At 47.0% G+C, this 18,467-nt stretch overlaps 1 protein-coding gene across 1 annotated transcript in view; it reads right to left on the reverse strand.

Moving 5' to 3' along the window:
- LOC135310869 (junction-mediating and -regulatory protein-like) overlaps nucleotides 1–18,467 on the reverse strand; it is a 132,395-nt gene that overhangs the window by 32,984 nt on the left and 80,944 nt on the right. The window contains exon 6 of the mRNA XM_064439940.1: nucleotides 4,570–4,757. Within this exon, the coding sequence (XP_064296010.1) occupies nucleotides 4,570–4,757 (188 nt within the window). The remainder of the gene's footprint in view (nucleotides 1–4,569; nucleotides 4,758–18,467) is intronic.

Consider the following 18,467-nt stretch of genomic DNA (forward strand, 5'->3'; position numbering starts at 1 on the left):
ATGAAGGGGTTTGAGCTGCTTCAGAAGTGGTTGGTACTGAGGCACAGCTGCTCCTGGCACCCCGACTGCCAGTGCTGGGCTGGATGTTCAGAGGGAACGTCCCCTCCACACACCATGCAACTGATGCTATGTGGAGTAAATGGGATGCACTGATCACCCAGCGGGCTCGAGTAGGAAACCCAGTCGCCCAGGAATCTTGGAAGTGATTATGGACTGGCCAGAAGGCAAAGACTTTGGAATATCACCAGAGGAGGAGGTGACACGTGCTGAAGAAGCCCCACTGTATAACACACTGCCAGAAAAGGAGAAGCAATGTGCCCTGTTTACTGATGGGTCCTGTCGCCTTGTGGGAAAGCACCGGAGATGGAAGGCTGCTGTATGGAGTCCTACACGACAAGTAGCAGAAACTGCTGAAGGAGAAGGTGAATCGAGCCAGTTTGCAGAAGTAAAGGCCATCCAGCTGGCCTTAGACATTGCTGAACGGGAAAAGTGACCAGTGCTCTATCTCTATACTGATTCCTGGATGGTGGCGAATACCCTGTGGGGCTGGTTACTAGCAATGGAAGCAAAGCAACTGGCAGCGCAGAGGCAAACCCATCTGGGCTGCCACATTGTGGCAAGATATTGCTGCCCGGGTAGAGAACCTGGTTGTAAAGGTACGGCATGTGGATGCTCATGTCCCCAAGAGTCGGGCCACTGAAGAACATCGAAACAACCAGCAGGTGGATCAGGCTGCCAAGATTGAAGTGGCTGAGGTAGATCTGGACTGGCAGCATAAGGGTGAACTATTTCTAGCTCGGTGGGCCCATGACACCTCAGGCCATCAAGGGAGAGATGCAACATACAGGTGGGCTCGTGATCGAGGGGTGGACTTGACCATGGATGTTATTGCGCAGGTTATCCACGCATGTGAAACATGTGCTGCAATCAAGCAAGCGAAGCGGGTAAAGCCTCTGTGGTATGGGGGATGATGGCTGAAGGATAAATATGGGGAGGCCTGGCAAATTGACTATATCACACTCCCACAGACCCGCCAAGGCAAGCACCATGTTCTCACAATGGTGGAAGCAACCACCGGCTGGCTGGAAACATATCCCGTACCCCACGCCACTGCCCGGAACACTATCCTGGGTCTGGAGAAACAAGTCCTGTGGCGACATGGCACCCCAGAGAGAACTGAGTCAGACAATGGGACTCATTTCCGAAATAACCTCATAGACACCTGGGCGAAAGAGCACGGCATTGAGTGGGTGTATCACATCCCCCCCCATCACACACCAGCCTCTGGGAAAATCGAAAGATACAATGGACTATTAAAGATGACACTGAGGGCAATGGGTGGTGGAACATTTAAACACTGGGATACACATTTAGCAAAAGCCACCTGGTTAGTCAACATGAGGGGATCTGCCAGGCAAGCTGGCCCTGCCCAATCAGAATCCTTACGTACTGTGGAAGGGGATAGAGTCCCTGTAGTGCACATAAAAAATATGCTGGGCAAGACAGTCTGGGTTATTCCTGCTTCCAGCAGAGGCAAACCCACTCGTGGGATTGCGTTTGCTCGAGGACCTGGGTGCACTTGGTGGGTGATGCGGGAGGATGGAGGAGTCCGGTGTGTACCTCAGGGGGATTTAATTTTGGGTGAAAACAGCCAATGAACTGAATAATATGCTGTTAATTGCTATATGATGTTGTATGTCATCACTACTATGGTTGCATCAATGGAATGTTATCATGGTGGGAATCTCCCAATTAATAATAATAGCAAATGAACTTTCAATGGAACCGAGCAAAGTGGAGCAGTGAGAGAACAAGAACTACCAGTGCAGCGGTGATGGAACAAGGACTGACATGCAACAATCTGACCCCACGCGCACCGCCTCTCTGAAGGACCCTTACAAGAGATGAAATCCAAAGTCATGGACTAAATGAACTCAATGGACATTTCACAGGCATTCTACAGGGGTGTTCCATAAACTAGTGGAATGATAAATGAAAATCTGTATATATATATATATTGTTAAAGGATGAGAAGATGGATAGGGATTATTAAATTTGTACTGAATAGTATGGGACCTGAGCATGATGTCAATGATATGGAATAAGGGGTGGATACTGTCATGGTTTCAGCTGGGATAGAGTTAATTTTCTTCACTCTAGCTGGTATAGTGCTGTGCTTTGAAATTAGCATGGAAAAAAAACCTGTTGAGATAACACACAGATGTTTAGGCTGTTGCTGGGTAGCGCTTATACTAGTCAAGGACATGTCTAGCCTCCCATGCTCTGCTGGGTGCACAAGAAGCTGGGAGGGGAGGGGGCACAGCTAAGAGAGCGGATTCAAACTGACCAAAGGGATATTCCATATCATGTAACGTCATGCCCAGTATGCTACCTGGGAGGGGCTGGCCGGGGGAGGGAGGGAGCAATCGCGGCTCGGGGACGGGCAGCGTCGGTCGGCGGGTGGTGAGCGGTTGTATCGTTCGTGTTTCTGCGTTTTTTCCCTGTTTTCCCTTTCCTTCCTTTTCCCTTTTATTATATTAACATTACTGTCATTATTATCATAATCATTTATCATCATCATTCTATTGTAGTTATTAAACTGTGCTTATCTCAACCCACAAGTTCTTTTGCTCGTCTGATTCTCTTCCCCATCCCACAGGGGTGGGGGGGTGGGTGAGCAAGCGGCTGCGTGGTGTTCAGTTGCCAGCTGAGGCTGAACAACGACAACATGTTATTCTAATCTGTGGTTTCTTTACTAGCTGAAAGCTAAGTATCTCACTGCAGCCCTCAGCTGCAGATAATGATACATTGGTCAATGAAATCAGTAGAGAGCTAGAACTAGTTCTGAGAGTGCTGTGATGTTCAGCAGTGAAGTTCCACATAGACACATTACCTCAGGTCCTGAAAGCAGTATAGCCACATTCTTCCAGCAGAATGTTGAGCAGGCATGACTAGATCACACCTGCACACAGACTCACATGAGCATTACTACCATATACATCTCTACATCATGTCTCTGTGCACAAGTAGGCATGCTGCAACTATTGATACAACCTAGAACAACTAATTCCTTCAGCTTAAATAAGGTATTTTATCATAGAATAACCTGGAAACAAATGAACCAGTTGAAGGTGACTAGTTAATTATATAGCTAAGAAGGCACGCTAAAAAAAAACCAACTCTGCTCCTGCTTCAGGGTCACTTCTCAACTTGTTAACTCCTGTAAGTTAAGTGAGGAGCAGCAACCAGCCTTTTGCTTTTAAACAGGTTTGTGTACTCCAGATGGTGCCAGTATTGTCTTTTGATACTCAGGAGAAAACAGCATAACTATTCTAACGTAGCCTATATTGATTAGCATAACATGACAGACAGGATCTATTCCTTAAAGTACTAAAAAGCCCAGCTTCTTGATACTTTTTTCTTTTTACAAAATCACATAAAACATACTCAATGACTCTGAGCAAACTACTTTCCATAACTGGCTAACAAGAGATTTCTTTTATAATAATTTATTTACAGTCTTCTCCATATTGTGTTAATCAGCGACAAGACAGTGACTGAAGAAATATAAAAATCCAAAATATAAGATGTATCAACTACTGTTTTGCTTCAGATATAGGTATAAAAATAGATATATTACTTATGAAGGAGAGGAAAGATCTGAATGTTTTACCCTCAACCTACTAGAACTGTTTACATAACGGTGTCATCTCCCTTATCAAGTGACATGACTGGGAGCATACAACCACCCCAACCCCTGATCCTAATTTAGAATGAGGTCTCAACTGAGACGTCTATCTACATTGCCTTATAGTATATAGCATGGGGTGAAAAACCTATTTTTTAACAAGTATTACGCTGCTCTCTCAAAACTTTGATCTATTCTACTCATTAAGCTATCTATCTTGCTTATTAATAATGCGTATTGAAGTAACCATAAACTGGTAGGGAACTGTAAACAAGTCATTCTGGGAAAAAAAGGAATGAACATATTTACCTACATTCAATACAGTATTTCAAAACATTAGCTATATTAAAACAATTTTTTGCACAACATCCCAACCATGTAACACAAAGAAAAGTGGCCCTAAATAGCACACCTAGTTTTATAAATTAAGAATATATACTGGATTTCGTGTATATTTCCTGAATATAGAGAATCAATGACGCATGACATAAGTTTAAAAGGATAAGATGAGAGAATGAAAATAGAACTCATTAGTGAGAAAACACGCTTGATTCTCTTCCGCAAATACTACTCTCTGTAAAAACATGCATTCTAGCATGTATTTTCCACATGAAAGTATTCCAATTAGTTAACAGAAACAAGCTTATTTGTTGACGTCTAAGTGATTAAAAGCTCCTTTAAAGATAAAGGGTAAACTGAATCTTAAATATATCAATTTAATAATACATGCTATTGTACTTGGTACTCTGTAAAACAACTTTTAGTAAGTAGTAAATATAATCCACGAAAATTCTGAGACTTGGAAGTTGTATCTGAAATGAAATCTTTTGAAGTTTTAATAAATTTGCTAATTATGCTAGGAATTTGCAATTTAATAATACCTTCTTATTTCTGAGGTAGGCTTTCTTGGCTGAAATACGTCCACGCCTTGCTTCCAGATGGCGGATTTTTTGTTGTAATTTTTGCAGCTCCTCTTTTTGCAAGCATACAGATGTTGCCATATCTTCTTTTTCAAGCATGGCTTCCATACTTTCGTAAGTGTCATAATATACCACTTCATCTCTCTTCTCTGTTTTAAAAATGTCAGCAATGAAAAAGTCAAATCAATAGTTTGTATTTGATTAACATTTTGTTTTGTTCAACAACAACCCCCCCACTGAGTTGCAAGATTTAATGTAGAAGAACGCTGTAGTCCTTTCAGAGGAAGAGCAAAACCAAAAGGTCAGAGGAAAAGCACTAAAGAGCAAAGCACTGTAGGGCTTTAAATTTTTTATGATGAACAGAAATCAATACCAATGAAGCACAGCCTGGTATTCAGGTAAGCTCAGAGCATTAAAGAACAAATGCAACTGTAAATGTACACTTGTGTCTGTAGTCTAACTCGATCACAATGTCCACACATGTCTTTGGGTCTCTTAACTAACACAAGGGACCCACAATGTGCAGCAATATCCTCTGGTCTTCACTACAAAGTTCGGGATATACAGACTCTCTTAAGTCTTTGGCATGAGATTCTCCTGCCACAACCTACTATTAATTTAATGAAAGGGGAATTAGACAACAAAACACCAAAAATCCTCTTCGGAGGTTTTTGACCTCCCAGTCATTACTACTGCTAAGAGGCTGCAGTGGGAGGGTAACTTCAAGGCAATCCTTCAAAGCATTACAGGCCTGAAAAGGAGGTCATTACTAATAGTTCTATCAACACTCATCATTTTTAGCCTCCTGAGTGAAGCATTCAGTATAACATTGAGCTCATTTCTGAATGTTGCCTTCTCATCTCTTGCCAAGAAGGAAAGAGTGATTATTTTAAGTCCTTGCAGAATGTTGGGATAAAGAAGAAGCAAAGACCTCTTATTCCTTATTTCACTGGCATACCAAGTAGGATATTTTTGTAATACACCAAGAGGGATATGCATTACTGCTGGCTGAAACAGGTAGATACAGCTGGCATGACTGTCAAGTGCCTACTCTGCAGCACCACCAAACCTTCTAATTTCACCTTCATCAAATACCTTTCAGGAAGACTGTAACTTCCTCCTACTTCTGCTACTAGATTATTTGAGGAGAGGGGCAGAGTTTTTTTCAGAACACTGTCTATTTTAAAAGCTGTTGTCACTCCATGTTATTTGTGTGTAAGGTCTCTGCTATAACCAAAATTCTGACTGTGTCATGCTAATTTCAGCTCAGCACAGGATATGGCAGAACCAGAAAAGAAAGAACATCACTATGTTAACCCTAAAATAAAAACTAATAGAAACAGACCTACTTGAGTCCTTACTTTAGTTCTCAGTTAAAAAAAAGAAATACATAAAATTTCATCCATTTGTAAAACAGGCAAGTCATTAGAACCCACTTTGAGACAGTGAGCAAAAACAAAACTCATGGCTAACAACTATATTTTGCAACACACTCTTAAAATGGAAGAATTTACATGGAATTTTTATTTTAGAACACTTTCATGCAGAGTTAAAGACAGGAATTTACAAGTGAAACCCCAATAGCTCAGCTGCAAATGAGTCAAATCTCCCAGTTCTAAAATATAATGCTAGTTTATGTTTTATTGTTTGAAAAAAAAAACAACCCAAGACAACAAAAAAAACCATTGGCAACTCTTTTGGAACCTCCATCAAACATTCCAGGAGTTTTCTACAAACAGCTTTTGAGCTTTTCAAATGCCTATAAATTTGGTAAGTGCTTAAGCTTCTAACGACTCCACCACTTACAATAAAAAGATTAGAATTGTTCCTCTTTAGATACCATTTGCACTTGTTCAACCCACCCCCCAACCAAAGCAGGAACCAACTATCACATTCTCTGTTGACAGCAATGCATCCACCACAAAAAAAAAAAATCTTACAAGGATGTATGGATAGTTTGTACGGATAGGATAAGACCCTTTAAAATTCTAACGTAGTAAATTCACATTTTGTGAATTACAGTGCAGGTATTTGGTTAATGACAGTAAAAAACTAGTACTGTTGTTTATAGTATGACAATTATCATTTGATACTTTTCAGATCCAATGTGCTGAATTTGCAAAAGAAAATGGTTTTATTCTAGCTTATGACCTTGCAAATTCAAACTGGCAGTCAAATCAAATTATGCTCTCAAAAAATTCTCAGTTTGGACTTCATTAGTAGTTCTGCAGATGTTCCTCAAATCAGAACAGAATCCAAAACTCTCAGAAATATATCTGCAGAACCAATACAGTCAAAGAGTAAAGAATAGCAACAGCCTCTAGAAGTCACTAAGACTCATGTATTTAAAATCATACAGATGTGCTCAATTAAAAGGCTATTACTTTACTGACTATAATTACACTTTAAAAAAGAAGCATAACAGAAGATGCAATGGACCATTCTTTTCTAATTGACTCCATAGGAAACAACACATATTAAAAGACCACTATATTTTGGAGATGCTTTCATTCAGATTAGGTACAGAACAGTTTTGAAGAGATGTAGCCAATTCAGTGTAACATTCTTCACAAGATTAATTGTTTTATTCCCCCTGCCTGAGTAAAGTCTGAAGAGATAATTTCACCCCTTGAGCAAAATACAATTTAGGAATTGTATTTTTCACTTTCTGTCCTATGGGATATAACTGAGAGTTGTTAAAAAACAGTAACTCCATCTAACATCGACAACTGATTAAAAAAAAATCCTTTTAGATTTTATATTAAAGAATAATTTAAATTAACAAACTTAAAACAGCAAAGGAAGCCAGAACAGTGAACTGTTCTGTTCCCATGGGGGAAGGAGAGGGTTGGTTGTTTAGCTGACTGGGGGTTTTATTTTCAGTCAGATTGGGGGTTTCTTTTGAGATTTCTGGGGAAAATATTAGTGACAAGTCATAATGACCTATGGTGTTTTTACAGCAAACTTAATCTCTGAGGGCCCTTAGGTTTTACTATCACTACATCAAAGAGAAAGGATTTTGATACACATTTTTTCTCAGCCTCCTGTTCAAGGGATTTCCTTTGGTCTGCAGGTAAGAAAACCATACAGCATCTTCAGTACCAAAATTAAATGTCTGATTTCCCAAGTACAAACATCTATCTCTAAAGCACTAAACTAGCTCTCCACAGAGGCAAAGCTGTCACATTTCTTTGAAGTAATTTACAGAACTTTCAGTCCTCATCCTCCATACATGCAGTTAATGTTGCCATCACAGGGCTGAGAGGAGATTCACAGAACACTGAGAAGAATCCGTGATACCTATGTTTTCTCTTTTTCCAGAGGCAACTCGCAATACAACTCAGCTTCAAATCTCTCTCTTAAGTGACTTTTCTATCCATAACAAAATTTGCTATGCAAGCCCTATGCACTAAACAATAAAACAGAGCTTGCATGAATAAAAACATTAAGTATAGAAAGGTCCAAAGGACAGAACTGGATTCAAAACGCTGTATGATTTACCTGTACCATTTCCATAGTTTGTAAGTACACAGGATATAGTAGGTTCTAAATCAATGACATAGCAATACAACAAGCTTCAAAGTTTAGCTGAAGGATTCTGATTTGCAGGAATATCTTTTGAAAACCAATCACTTCAAAGAAATTAATAATGCCAATGCAAATTTTTTTAATGAGACAAGTCCAGTAATTAAAACATTTCCTCCTCCCTAAAGTTTTCCAAACCTTACATAGTATCTTATATGCTTACTTCCAAACGTGGACAACGAGAACCAGACCAAAACTTCTGTATGTGTATGTATATGCCTTATGAACAGGTGTTGTGGGGGATGAGCGAGGCAGACGGGGCTTGGGCGTTGCTGGGGCAACGGCGGGAGATTTAAACGCGGAGATCCCGGAAGCACCACTCAGTCGGCAAGGCACGCAGCAGCAGCGGCGTAAGTCCTGCGACTGGGCGCTAGATTGGGGTAGAAACAAGGGTTTCCTGTGCCAGGGAGCCCGATAAAGAGCCTGGTAGGGCCCTCGCGCCAAAAACAACCGGCTGCTCTCGCGAGCGAGGCAGACGGGGCTTGGGCGTTGCTGGGGCAACGGCGGGAGATTTAAACGGCTCCCTAAGGAGTGCGACGAACAGGGTGTGGTGTGGCAGTTTGTGCAGGCAGGGCGAGCAGGCAGCTGGCGAGCTCTCCTCGTGGTCTATGCTCCCCCGGAATAGACTTAGCCATGGTCTCCTCTCGGGCAAGAGCTATTGCCAGGAGGCATGTGGCAACGCAGACAGAACTCCCACTAAAACATGCAGCCACCCAGGTCTCTGGCTGCAGGGAGTGCCAGAGCCTTCCTCCAGTTATGGAGGGCTCCTGAGACAGGACCTGTGTGAGCAGGTGGAGGATCTGCTCAGCATGGTGGCAGAGCTGAAAGAGGAAGTTGTGAGACTGAGTATCAGGGAATGCAAGAGGGAGATAGACTGGAGGAGCCACTCCCTACCATCCCTGAGACAAGCACACCAGATAGAAGCATCAAGAGGAGTGGCCCCCCTGCCCTTGTGCTGCCAGGCAGAGGGAGGGGACCCAAGAGACAAGATGGATGCAGATTCCTGCTCGGTGCAGTAGGCAAATCCTCTCCTGGCTGACTTTGCCCCCCCAGGTGCCCTTACACAATAGGTATGGGGCTCTGGAACCTGAGGGCCAGGAGGATGAAGATACAGTGATCCACCCAAGGGGTTGACTAGAGGGAACCAGTAGCCCCATGCATGACAACAGCCACTGGTAAGAAAAAAAGAAGGGTAATTGTTGGAGGTGACTCCCTTCTGAGGGGAACAGAGGACCGGATATGCTAACTGGACCCATCCCATACAGAAGTCTGCCTCCCTGGGGCAAGGGTAAGAGACATTACCAGGAAGCTCCCTAGGCTAGTAAAAGGATCTGATTATTATCTGCTAGTGGTTGCTCAAGTCGGCAGTGATGAGGTAGCTGAGAGAGGTGCAAAGACAATCAAAAGGGACTTGAGAGAACTGGGGCGATTGCTTGAAGGATCAGGAGCACAGGTAGTGTTTTCCTCCATCCCATTGGTAGCTGGGAGACATATGGAAAGGAACAGGAAGTCCCATCTCATTAACATGTGGGTCAGAGGCTGGTGCCAGTGGTGGAATTTTGGGTTTTTTTGATCATGGGGCAGTTTACATGGCACCAGGCCTGCTTGGAGACAGGTGGGGTTCACTTTTTCCAAAGGGGGAAAAGGATTCTGGCTCAGGAGTTAGCAGGCCTTGTTGAGAGGGCTTTAAACTAGATATGAAGGGGGAAGGGGATAAAACCAGGCTTGCTAGGAATGAGCCTAGGGGTGGCATACCTGTGTTGGAGAAGAGATCAATAGATCAATTGAAGTGCATTTATACCAATGCACGCAGCATGGGCAATAAACAGGAGGAGCTGGAAGCCATCGTGCGTCAGGGAAACTATGATGTGGTTGTCATCATGGAAACAGTGGGATGACTTGCACAACTGGAGCGCTGCAATGGATGGCTACAAGCTCTTTAGAAGTGACAGGCAAGGAAGGAGAGGTGGAGGGGTAGCCTTGTATTTTAGAGAGTGTTTTGACTGTCTAGAACTTAATGATGGTAATAAGGTTGAGTGCTTATGGGTAAGGATGAGGGGGAAGGCTAATAAGGCAGACATCCTGGTGGGAGTCTGTTATAGACCACCCAACCAGGATGAGGAGACAGATGAAGTACTCTACAAGAAGTTGGCTGAAGTCTCACAATCTCTAGCCCTTGTTCTCGTGGGAGACTTCAACTTACCAGATGTCTGCTGGAAATACAACACAGCAGAGAGGAAGCAGTCTCGGAGGTTCCTGGAGTGTGTGGGAGGTAACTTACTGACGCAGCTGGTAAGTGACCCAACCAGGGGAGGTGCCCTGCTGGACCTGCTGCTTACGAACAGAGAAGGCCTGGTGGGTGATGTGGTGGTTGGAGGCTGTCTTGGGCTCAGCGACCATGACATGATAGAGTTCTGGATTCTTGGAGAAGTAAGGAAGAGGGTCAGCAAAACCACTACCCTGGACTTCAGAAGGGCAGACTTTGGATTGTTAAGGAGTCTGGTTAACAGAGTCCCTTGGGAGATGTAGGGGAATAGACAGGGATCGGTGACTGGAAGATCACGGGATGTGACAGAAAGATAGACTCCTCCCCATAGGAGTGGCAGGAACAGGAAGCGCAAGAGCTATATAAGCGTGTGACGCAGTTAAATAAACGGACATTTTGTATCCATCATATTGATGTCTGTGCATCACTGTCCCCAGGGTGGGTAGAGCCCTGTGTCCCGGAGATATGCGGCCCAAGATAAGTTCTCCCATAGAAGCGTACAGCAATGAGTGGTGACCCCGATGTGATCGGCGGGGCGGCATGGCAAGTTTGCCGGGGGAAAAGATAGCTTGGGGCACACAGGGGTGGGACAGGGAGCCGCAGGACAGTGGGTGCGCCATGGAGTCAGTCATAAAGGTACTGAAGCGATTGGGGAAGGACTATGGAACTTTGATTTCGAAGGCGCCTACCTCAAAGGCCATCCAATGGGTGATTACGCAGGGGCTCATACGGAGTCCCGCAGACATATTTAATAAAGATAATTGGGTGAGAATTAAAGAGGAGTTAGCCGAAAGGGCTATGATGGGAAAACCCCAGTACATACAGCTCTGGAGAAAGATACACCGACTACTATTGAAAGCTCAGGATGATCAGGAGACGTGGCGGCAGGCGCGGCTGTGCCTGCACAGTGCTACAGGCGACAGTAGCCTGGAAATAGACCCAGGATCGGCAGTGGGGACGCAGACAGGGGCAAGCATCGCGGGGGATGGGGAAGAAGCGGAGAGTTCAGACGGAGTAGCCTGGCCAACTACTCAGTCTGAGGCTCCCAAAGAGGTGGATCAGGAAGCGGCGGTGTTCCCTGTTGAGCCAGCAGGACCTTTGGAATGCCCCCCTGCATACCCCTGGGACGATTGGGCACAGGCGCAGGTACTTGCGCACGGGGAGGGGGACGTGGCGGCGGGCGCAGCGGGAGTGACGGAGCGGAAGGAGAAAGATGAGTAGCGCCGGCAGCGGCACTGCCCTCTGCCCGACCCTCGAGATGGGCTCCCGGGGCAACCCTTGAGATGGGAGTCGGACGAGGAGGGGGATTGGGGTGCCTGGAGGGGAGGACAGGGCGGGTATAGATCAACCTCGAGTAGAAGAGAATCAGAAGTTGGGGGAGAAACCGATGTCCACATGTGGGAAGATGGGGCAGATTGCCTGCAGCGCTCAAAAAAGAGGCATAAGGCAGTAGGGACTTGGAGGACCAGTCAGAGTGAGGGAGGAGAGGGACCGCCAAAAGGGGAGGTCCGGAGCGCTGCAGCTCCGGAGGGGTCCGCGGAGGAAGTGTTGCGGCAGCTGCAGCAGGTTATGCGTGCACTAGGGGAAGTAACTCAGCGGCAGGCAGGACTCTTAACGAAGGGTGCGCCCCAGCGACAGTCAGTCGAGTTACCTAACTGGCGGCTGATAGCCAGAGATTGTAGCCTCGATGGAGTAAGGATAGAGATGCCCGGGATATTTCCTGTCCGGATAGCTCCTGGAGGAGGGGCAGGGAGCTGCAAGCAGTAACGGAGAGTTCCCGCAGAGCATATAGTGAAGTGGGCAGGTATGAAAAAAAAGCAGAACCTTGGCAAAAGATACAGCAAGGACTAGCAGAGCCATTTACAACGTTTTGTGACAGGTTGCAGAAGGCTATTATAGAATCAGAATTGCCACAAGCAGCCAAGGAGGCAGTCCTTATGGATTGCCTCCGAAATCAAGCAAATCCGCAAACACAAGATGTCCTCCGCACCCTGGCGGTGGGGACATCATTGGGTCAAACCATCAGGCATGTCTTGCGCCAGGAGGCGTTGAATCAGCATGGCGGTGTGGGAGCGCACATCTGCCAGAACCCTGACTGTGGAAGCGAAGAAAGGGTGATGGTGCAAGCGGCCGGGGTGGGGCCGAGATGTCACTTGTGTGGACGGCAAGGGCACTTTAAAGCTGGGTGCCCGCTAGGGGAAAGGGGAGGACGTAATGGAGGAGGAGCGCACCCAGTAGGGAGGTGCTGGGTGTGTGGGAAGCCGGGACACCTGGCAAGAGATTGTCCAACCACAAAGCCGGGAAACGGCCAAAGGAGGGCGAAGCGAGGGGGATTTGCGCCTCCTGTGAGTCAAATGGCCCTCATCATGGTGCCAGTGCCAGGAGCTTGGCCCACCGTAGCGGGCCAAGGGGGAGTGAACCTTCAGGCAGGGGAGCAGAACCAGCAAGATTTGCAGGTTACAGCCCCCGCGTGGCCTTGGTCATAGGCTGTGATGAGAGACCAATGGCGGCGGTGATGATTACCCCGCAAGAGCCGAGTTGCCCGGCACGGATATGCCTGGGAATGTTAATGGATACCGGGGCGGATGTCACAGTGATGCCACTCGAACGGTGGCCACCAACTTGGCCCCCTGCCATGGGAAAACGTATAATAGGGGTAGGAGGAGAACAACAGACGAGGACTAGTACTTGCCCTGTAAAACTCGAAGTCATGGACGAGGAGGCAGGGAAGCTCCTCACGGCCGTAGTGACCATACTAGTAGCAGATGGGGTAGCAAGCCCCTTGTTAGGGAGAGACGCCCTTGCCCAGATGGGGATCGGGTTGAAAAATTTAGCATAAGGGCCACTGCCTCAGAGGGGCTTCGTCACCACAAGTTAGTGTGGAAAACCGAACAGCCCGTCTGGGTGGAGCAGTGGCCCCTGACAACAGAGAAAACAGAGGCTGTAAGAGCTATAGTAAAACGAGAGCACGAAGCAGGGCACCTAGAGCCCTCGATGAGCCCGTGGAACACCCCTATATTTGCTGTAAAAAAGAAAGATAAAAACCAATGGAGGATGCTGCATGACCTTAGAGCAGTAAATCAGCAAATGGAGGACATGGGGCCTCTCCAACCTGGCCTACCAGATCTGAGTGCTGTCCCGAAAGGATGGCAAGTCATTGTTTTAGATATCAAAGACTGCTTCTTCAGCATTCCGCTACATCCAGATGATAGAAAGAGATTTGCCTTTACTCTGCCCGCGGTGAACCACGCAGAACCAGGTAGTAGATGGCAGGGGATGAAAAATTCTCCAGCGATCTGCCAGAGGTATGTGGCTTCTGCATTGCATCAAGTACGGCAACAGTATCAGGAGAGAATCTACATGATCCACTACATGGATGACGTCCTCATAGCTGTGCCCACTGAGGCGTTGTGTGAACAAGTCTTTTCAGACACCCAAAGGGGCCTTGCGGGACAGGGCCTCAAGGTAGCTGAGGCAAAGGTACAGCGAGGACCAGTGTGTGGATTTCTGGGTGCTAGAATAGAAGGGGATTGCATACAAGCTCAGCCTATTAAACTTACACCTAAGGTTAAAAATTTACACGATGTACAGAAGCTGGTAGGAGCACTGCAGTGGTTGCGGACATTTGTGTGCGTCACTGGTGAGGAGATGCAACCTTTCTATGCGTTGCTGAAAGGGACCGACCCATGGGAGCCCAGGAGTTTAGACCCTGAGGCAGTCCAGCAGTTGCAGATGATAGAACATCGAATGCAACAGGAAGGAGTATGGTGGTGGGACCCCCAGGAGGAATTAATTGCAGGTTGGATTCTGACCGCCGGTGGAGGATTAGGATTGCTATATCAAATACGGGCGGGGGAAGAAAAGCCACTGCGATGGGTATATCAGAAGGTTCCCAAGGATGCGTTCTCCACAAAAGTCAAGGTAGCCGGGGGAATGATTTGGCATCTGCGACGGGAAAGCAAGGGAATCTTTGGGAAGGAGCCAGATAAGCTCACAGTGCCGTGGAATGGGGAGAAATGGAGGAAGGTGGTAGAGAGTGAAGAGGATATACAATTGGCGGTATACTCGTACCCAGGAAAAATCATCACAGACACGGTACAGAGGTGGGCCGAGACAGCCAAAGTGGTGGATTTAAGTGTGGATAGTAGAGTTTTGGATACCCCTCACCCAGGACCAACATATTTCACAGACGCTTCCTCGAAGACGAACAGAGCGGCGGTAGTGTGGAAAGAAGAGAATAGTTGGATGCGCCAGACGTATGAGGAGCAGGGTAAAAGTGTGCAGTGGCTAGAAGCGAAAGCACTAGAGATGGCCCTGCGAAAGGATATAGATCGGCATATAAATGTGTGCATAGACTCCTTATATGTGTATAAATTAGTCATGTCCATGAAACGAGAGGGTGTACCACACACGGAAATTGCCTTGATGCTAGAGGTTGCTTTATCACAGCAAGGAGCAACTGTGACAGTAATTCACATTCACAGTCATCAGATGGGGCCTGGACCACTGATTGAGGGGAATCGCATGGCTGATGAGGCAGCCGCGGGAGTCTGGACATTGACGGAGGCAAAGAAACTGCATGAACAACTGCACCTGGGTGCTAAAGCCTTGGCAAAGGAGTGTGGCATCTCAATAAGAGCAGCAAGAGAAGTAGTAGCCACCTGTCCTTACTGTCAGCACTCGCCATTGTGGGAGGCAGGAGTCAACCCTCGAGGACTGGAAGCAAATGCTATCTGGCAGACTGACTTTACTGAATGTCCACAGTTGGCCCCCGGAAGGCACCTGGCAATTACAATTGATACATATAGTAGAGTCATCATGGCTACTCAACATCGGAAGCAGACTGCAACGCAGTTGGCTGCGCATTGGACCACGGTGATGGCGTGGCTTGGAAAGCCCACCGAGATAAAAACAGACAATGGACCATGCTTTCGGGCTCGAAGTACCGAATAACAGTGTAAAGCTTGGAATATTGTATTAAAACACGGCATTGCTTACAATAGCACGGGGCAGGCAATAGTTGAATGCGCTCATCGCACCTTGAAAGCAAAAATAATACAGCTTGGGGAGGGGTATAAGGGAGCTATACCCGTAGCAGCTCAGCAAACTATTTTAATGCGTGCACTATATTCGCTTAATCATTTTATACGCGGGCAGGAGCAAGTTACAGCAGTGGAGAAGCACTTTGGCAAAGCTCAAGCAGGTGAGCGCTATCCGCAGGTACGAGTAAGGTTCCCAGGCAGTGAGCAATGGGAGAGAGGATGGAAACTGAGATGCCTGGGGAGGGGCTACGCCGCGGTTGAGAATGAAGGGCGCATAGAATGGGTGCCTGCAAAGTGTGTGAAAGCAGAACTGTGCAAGGATGTAGAATGAATAATCCCTTTGAGTTGTCTCTTTGCAGGGTCTGCTGACATGGATCCTCATGCTAGCCGTACTATTGGGAAAAGAAATGAGTTCCTTGACAAGATCGCAAGCAATATTGCAACGAGAGCGACACTGGGAAAGGGTGGCAAAAGAGAGATATGAACTGGGACTGGATAGTAATAATTGGGGGGATCTTGTTGTGCGTAGTAACCATGGTTACTTGTGGGCTGCCATTGTTATGCTGTGTTATAAGACAAATCAAAGAGCGCCTGCAAGAGTTACATGAATATAGACCTGACCGCAATATGTATCTGCTTACGCAAGTAGCTTTGTAGAACTTTTAGCAGCATGGGGAGGGGGAGATGTAGGGGAATAGACAGGGATCGGCGACTGGAAGATCACGGGATGTGACAGAAAGATAGACTCCTCCCCATAGGAGTGGCAGGAACAGGAAGCGCAAGAGCTATATAAGCGTGTGACGCAGCTAAATAAACGGACATTTTGTATCCATCATATTGATGTCTGTGCATCACTGTCCCCAGGGTGGGTAGAGCCCTGCGTCCCGGAGATATGCGGCCCAAGATAAGTTCTCCCATAGAAGTGTACAGCAACAGGGAGGCAGTCCTGAAGGGCAAAGGAGTTGAGGAAGGCTGGATGTTATTAAAGAAGGATGTCTCAAAGGAGCAGGAGCAGGCTGTCCCCATGTGCTCTAAGTCAAGCAGGCAGGGGAGAAGACTGGCTTGGTTGAATAGGGAGCTTTGGCTGGAAATCAAGAAAAAAAGGAGTGCTTTCTGCCTTTGGAAGAAGGGGCAGGTGACTCAGGACTACAAGGATGTTGTGAGGTTATGCAGGGAAAAGATCAGGAAGGTGAAGGCCCAGTTGGAACTTAAACTGGCTGCCACCGTTAAAGATAACAAAAATAATTTTTATAAATACATCGGTGACAAAAGGAGGGCCAGGGAGAATCTCCCTCCTTTGTTGGATGTGGAAGGTAACCTTGCCAGGAAAGATGAGGAGAAGGCTGAGGTACTTAATGCTTTCTTTGCCTCAGTCTTTAATAGTCAGACTGGTCATCCTCAGGATTGTCAGGCTCCTGTGCTGGGAGATGGAGATAGTATGCAGAATGAAGTCCCAGTTGTTGAAGAGGTGGCAGTCACTGACCTGCTCCTTCACCTGGATGTTCACAAGTCCATGGGGCCGGATGGGATCCACCCGAGGATACTGAGGGAGCTGGCAGAGGAGCTTGCCAAGCCACTGTCCATCATTTATCAGCAGTCCTGGTCAACTGGGCAGGTCCCAGATGACTGGAAACTAGCAAATGTGATGCCCCTCTACAAGAAGGGTTGGAAGGAGGATCCAGGGACCTACAGGCCTGTCAGCCTGACCTCAGTGCTGGGAAAGATGGAGCAGATCATCTTGAATACCATTACGCAGTACATGCCGGACAACCAGGGGACGGGGCTCAGCCAGCATGGGTTTATGAAAGGGAGGTCCCGTCTCGCTAACCTGGTCTCCTTCTATGATAAGGTGACCTGCTTAGTGGATGAGGGGAAGGCTGTGGATGTTGTCTACTTGGACTTTAGTAAGGCCTTTGACACTGTCTCCCACAGCATTCTCCTGGAGAAGCTGGCTGCTCATGGCTTGGACAAGTGCACTCTGTGCTGGATTAAAAACTGGCTGGACAGCCGAGGCCAGAGAGTGGTGGTGAATGGAGTCAAATCCAGTTGGTGGCCAGTCACGAGTGGTGTTCCCCAGGGCTCAGTGTTGGGGCCAGTCCTGCTCAATATCTTCATTGATCCTCTGGATGAGGGGATTGAGTGCGCCCTCAGTAAGTTTGCAGATGACACCAAGCTGGGTCAGGAGTGTCGATCTGCTGGAGGGCAGGAAGGCCCTACAGAGGGACCTGGACAGGCTGGATCGTTGGGCTGGAGCCAACGGTATGAGATTCAACAAGGCTAAGTGCTGGGTCCTGCACTTGGGTCACAACAACCCCATGCAATGCTACAGGCTTTGGGAGGAGTGGCTGGAGAGCTGCCTGGAGGAAAAGGACCTGGGAGTGTTGGTTGACAGCCAGCTGAACATGAGCCGGCACTGTGCTCAGGCGGCCACGAAGGCCAATGGCATCCTGGCTTGTATCAGGAATAGTGTGGCCAGCAGGACTAGGGAAGTGATCGTGCCCCTGTACTCGACATTGGTGAGGCCGCACCTCGAGTACTGTGTGCAGTTTTGGGCCCCTCACTACAAGAAGGACATCGAGGTGCTGGAGTGTGTCCAGAGAAGGGCAATGAAGCTGGTGAAGGGTCTAGAGAACAAGTCTTATGAGGAGCAGCTGAGGGAACTGGGGCTGTTTAGCCTGGAGAAGAGGAGACTGAGGGGAGACCTTATCGTTCTCTACAACTACCTGAAAGGAGGTTGTAGCGAGGTGGGGGTCGGTCTCTTCTCGCTAGTAACAAGCGATAGGACGAGAGGAAATGGCCTCAAGCTGCGCCAGGGGAAGTTTAGGTTGGATATTAGGAAAAACTTCTTCACCAAAATGGTTGTCAGGCATTGGAACAGGCTGCCCAGAGAGGTGGTGGAGTCTCTATCCCTGGAGGTATTTAAAAGAAGGGTAGATGTGGTGCTTGAGGATATGGTTTAGTGGTGG

Source organism: Phalacrocorax carbo, assembly GCF_963921805.1.
Source record: "Phalacrocorax carbo chromosome W unlocalized genomic scaffold, bPhaCar2.1 SUPER_W_unloc_3, whole genome shotgun sequence".
In the NCBI taxonomy this organism is placed as follows: domain Eukaryota; kingdom Metazoa; phylum Chordata; class Aves; order Suliformes; family Phalacrocoracidae; genus Phalacrocorax; species Phalacrocorax carbo.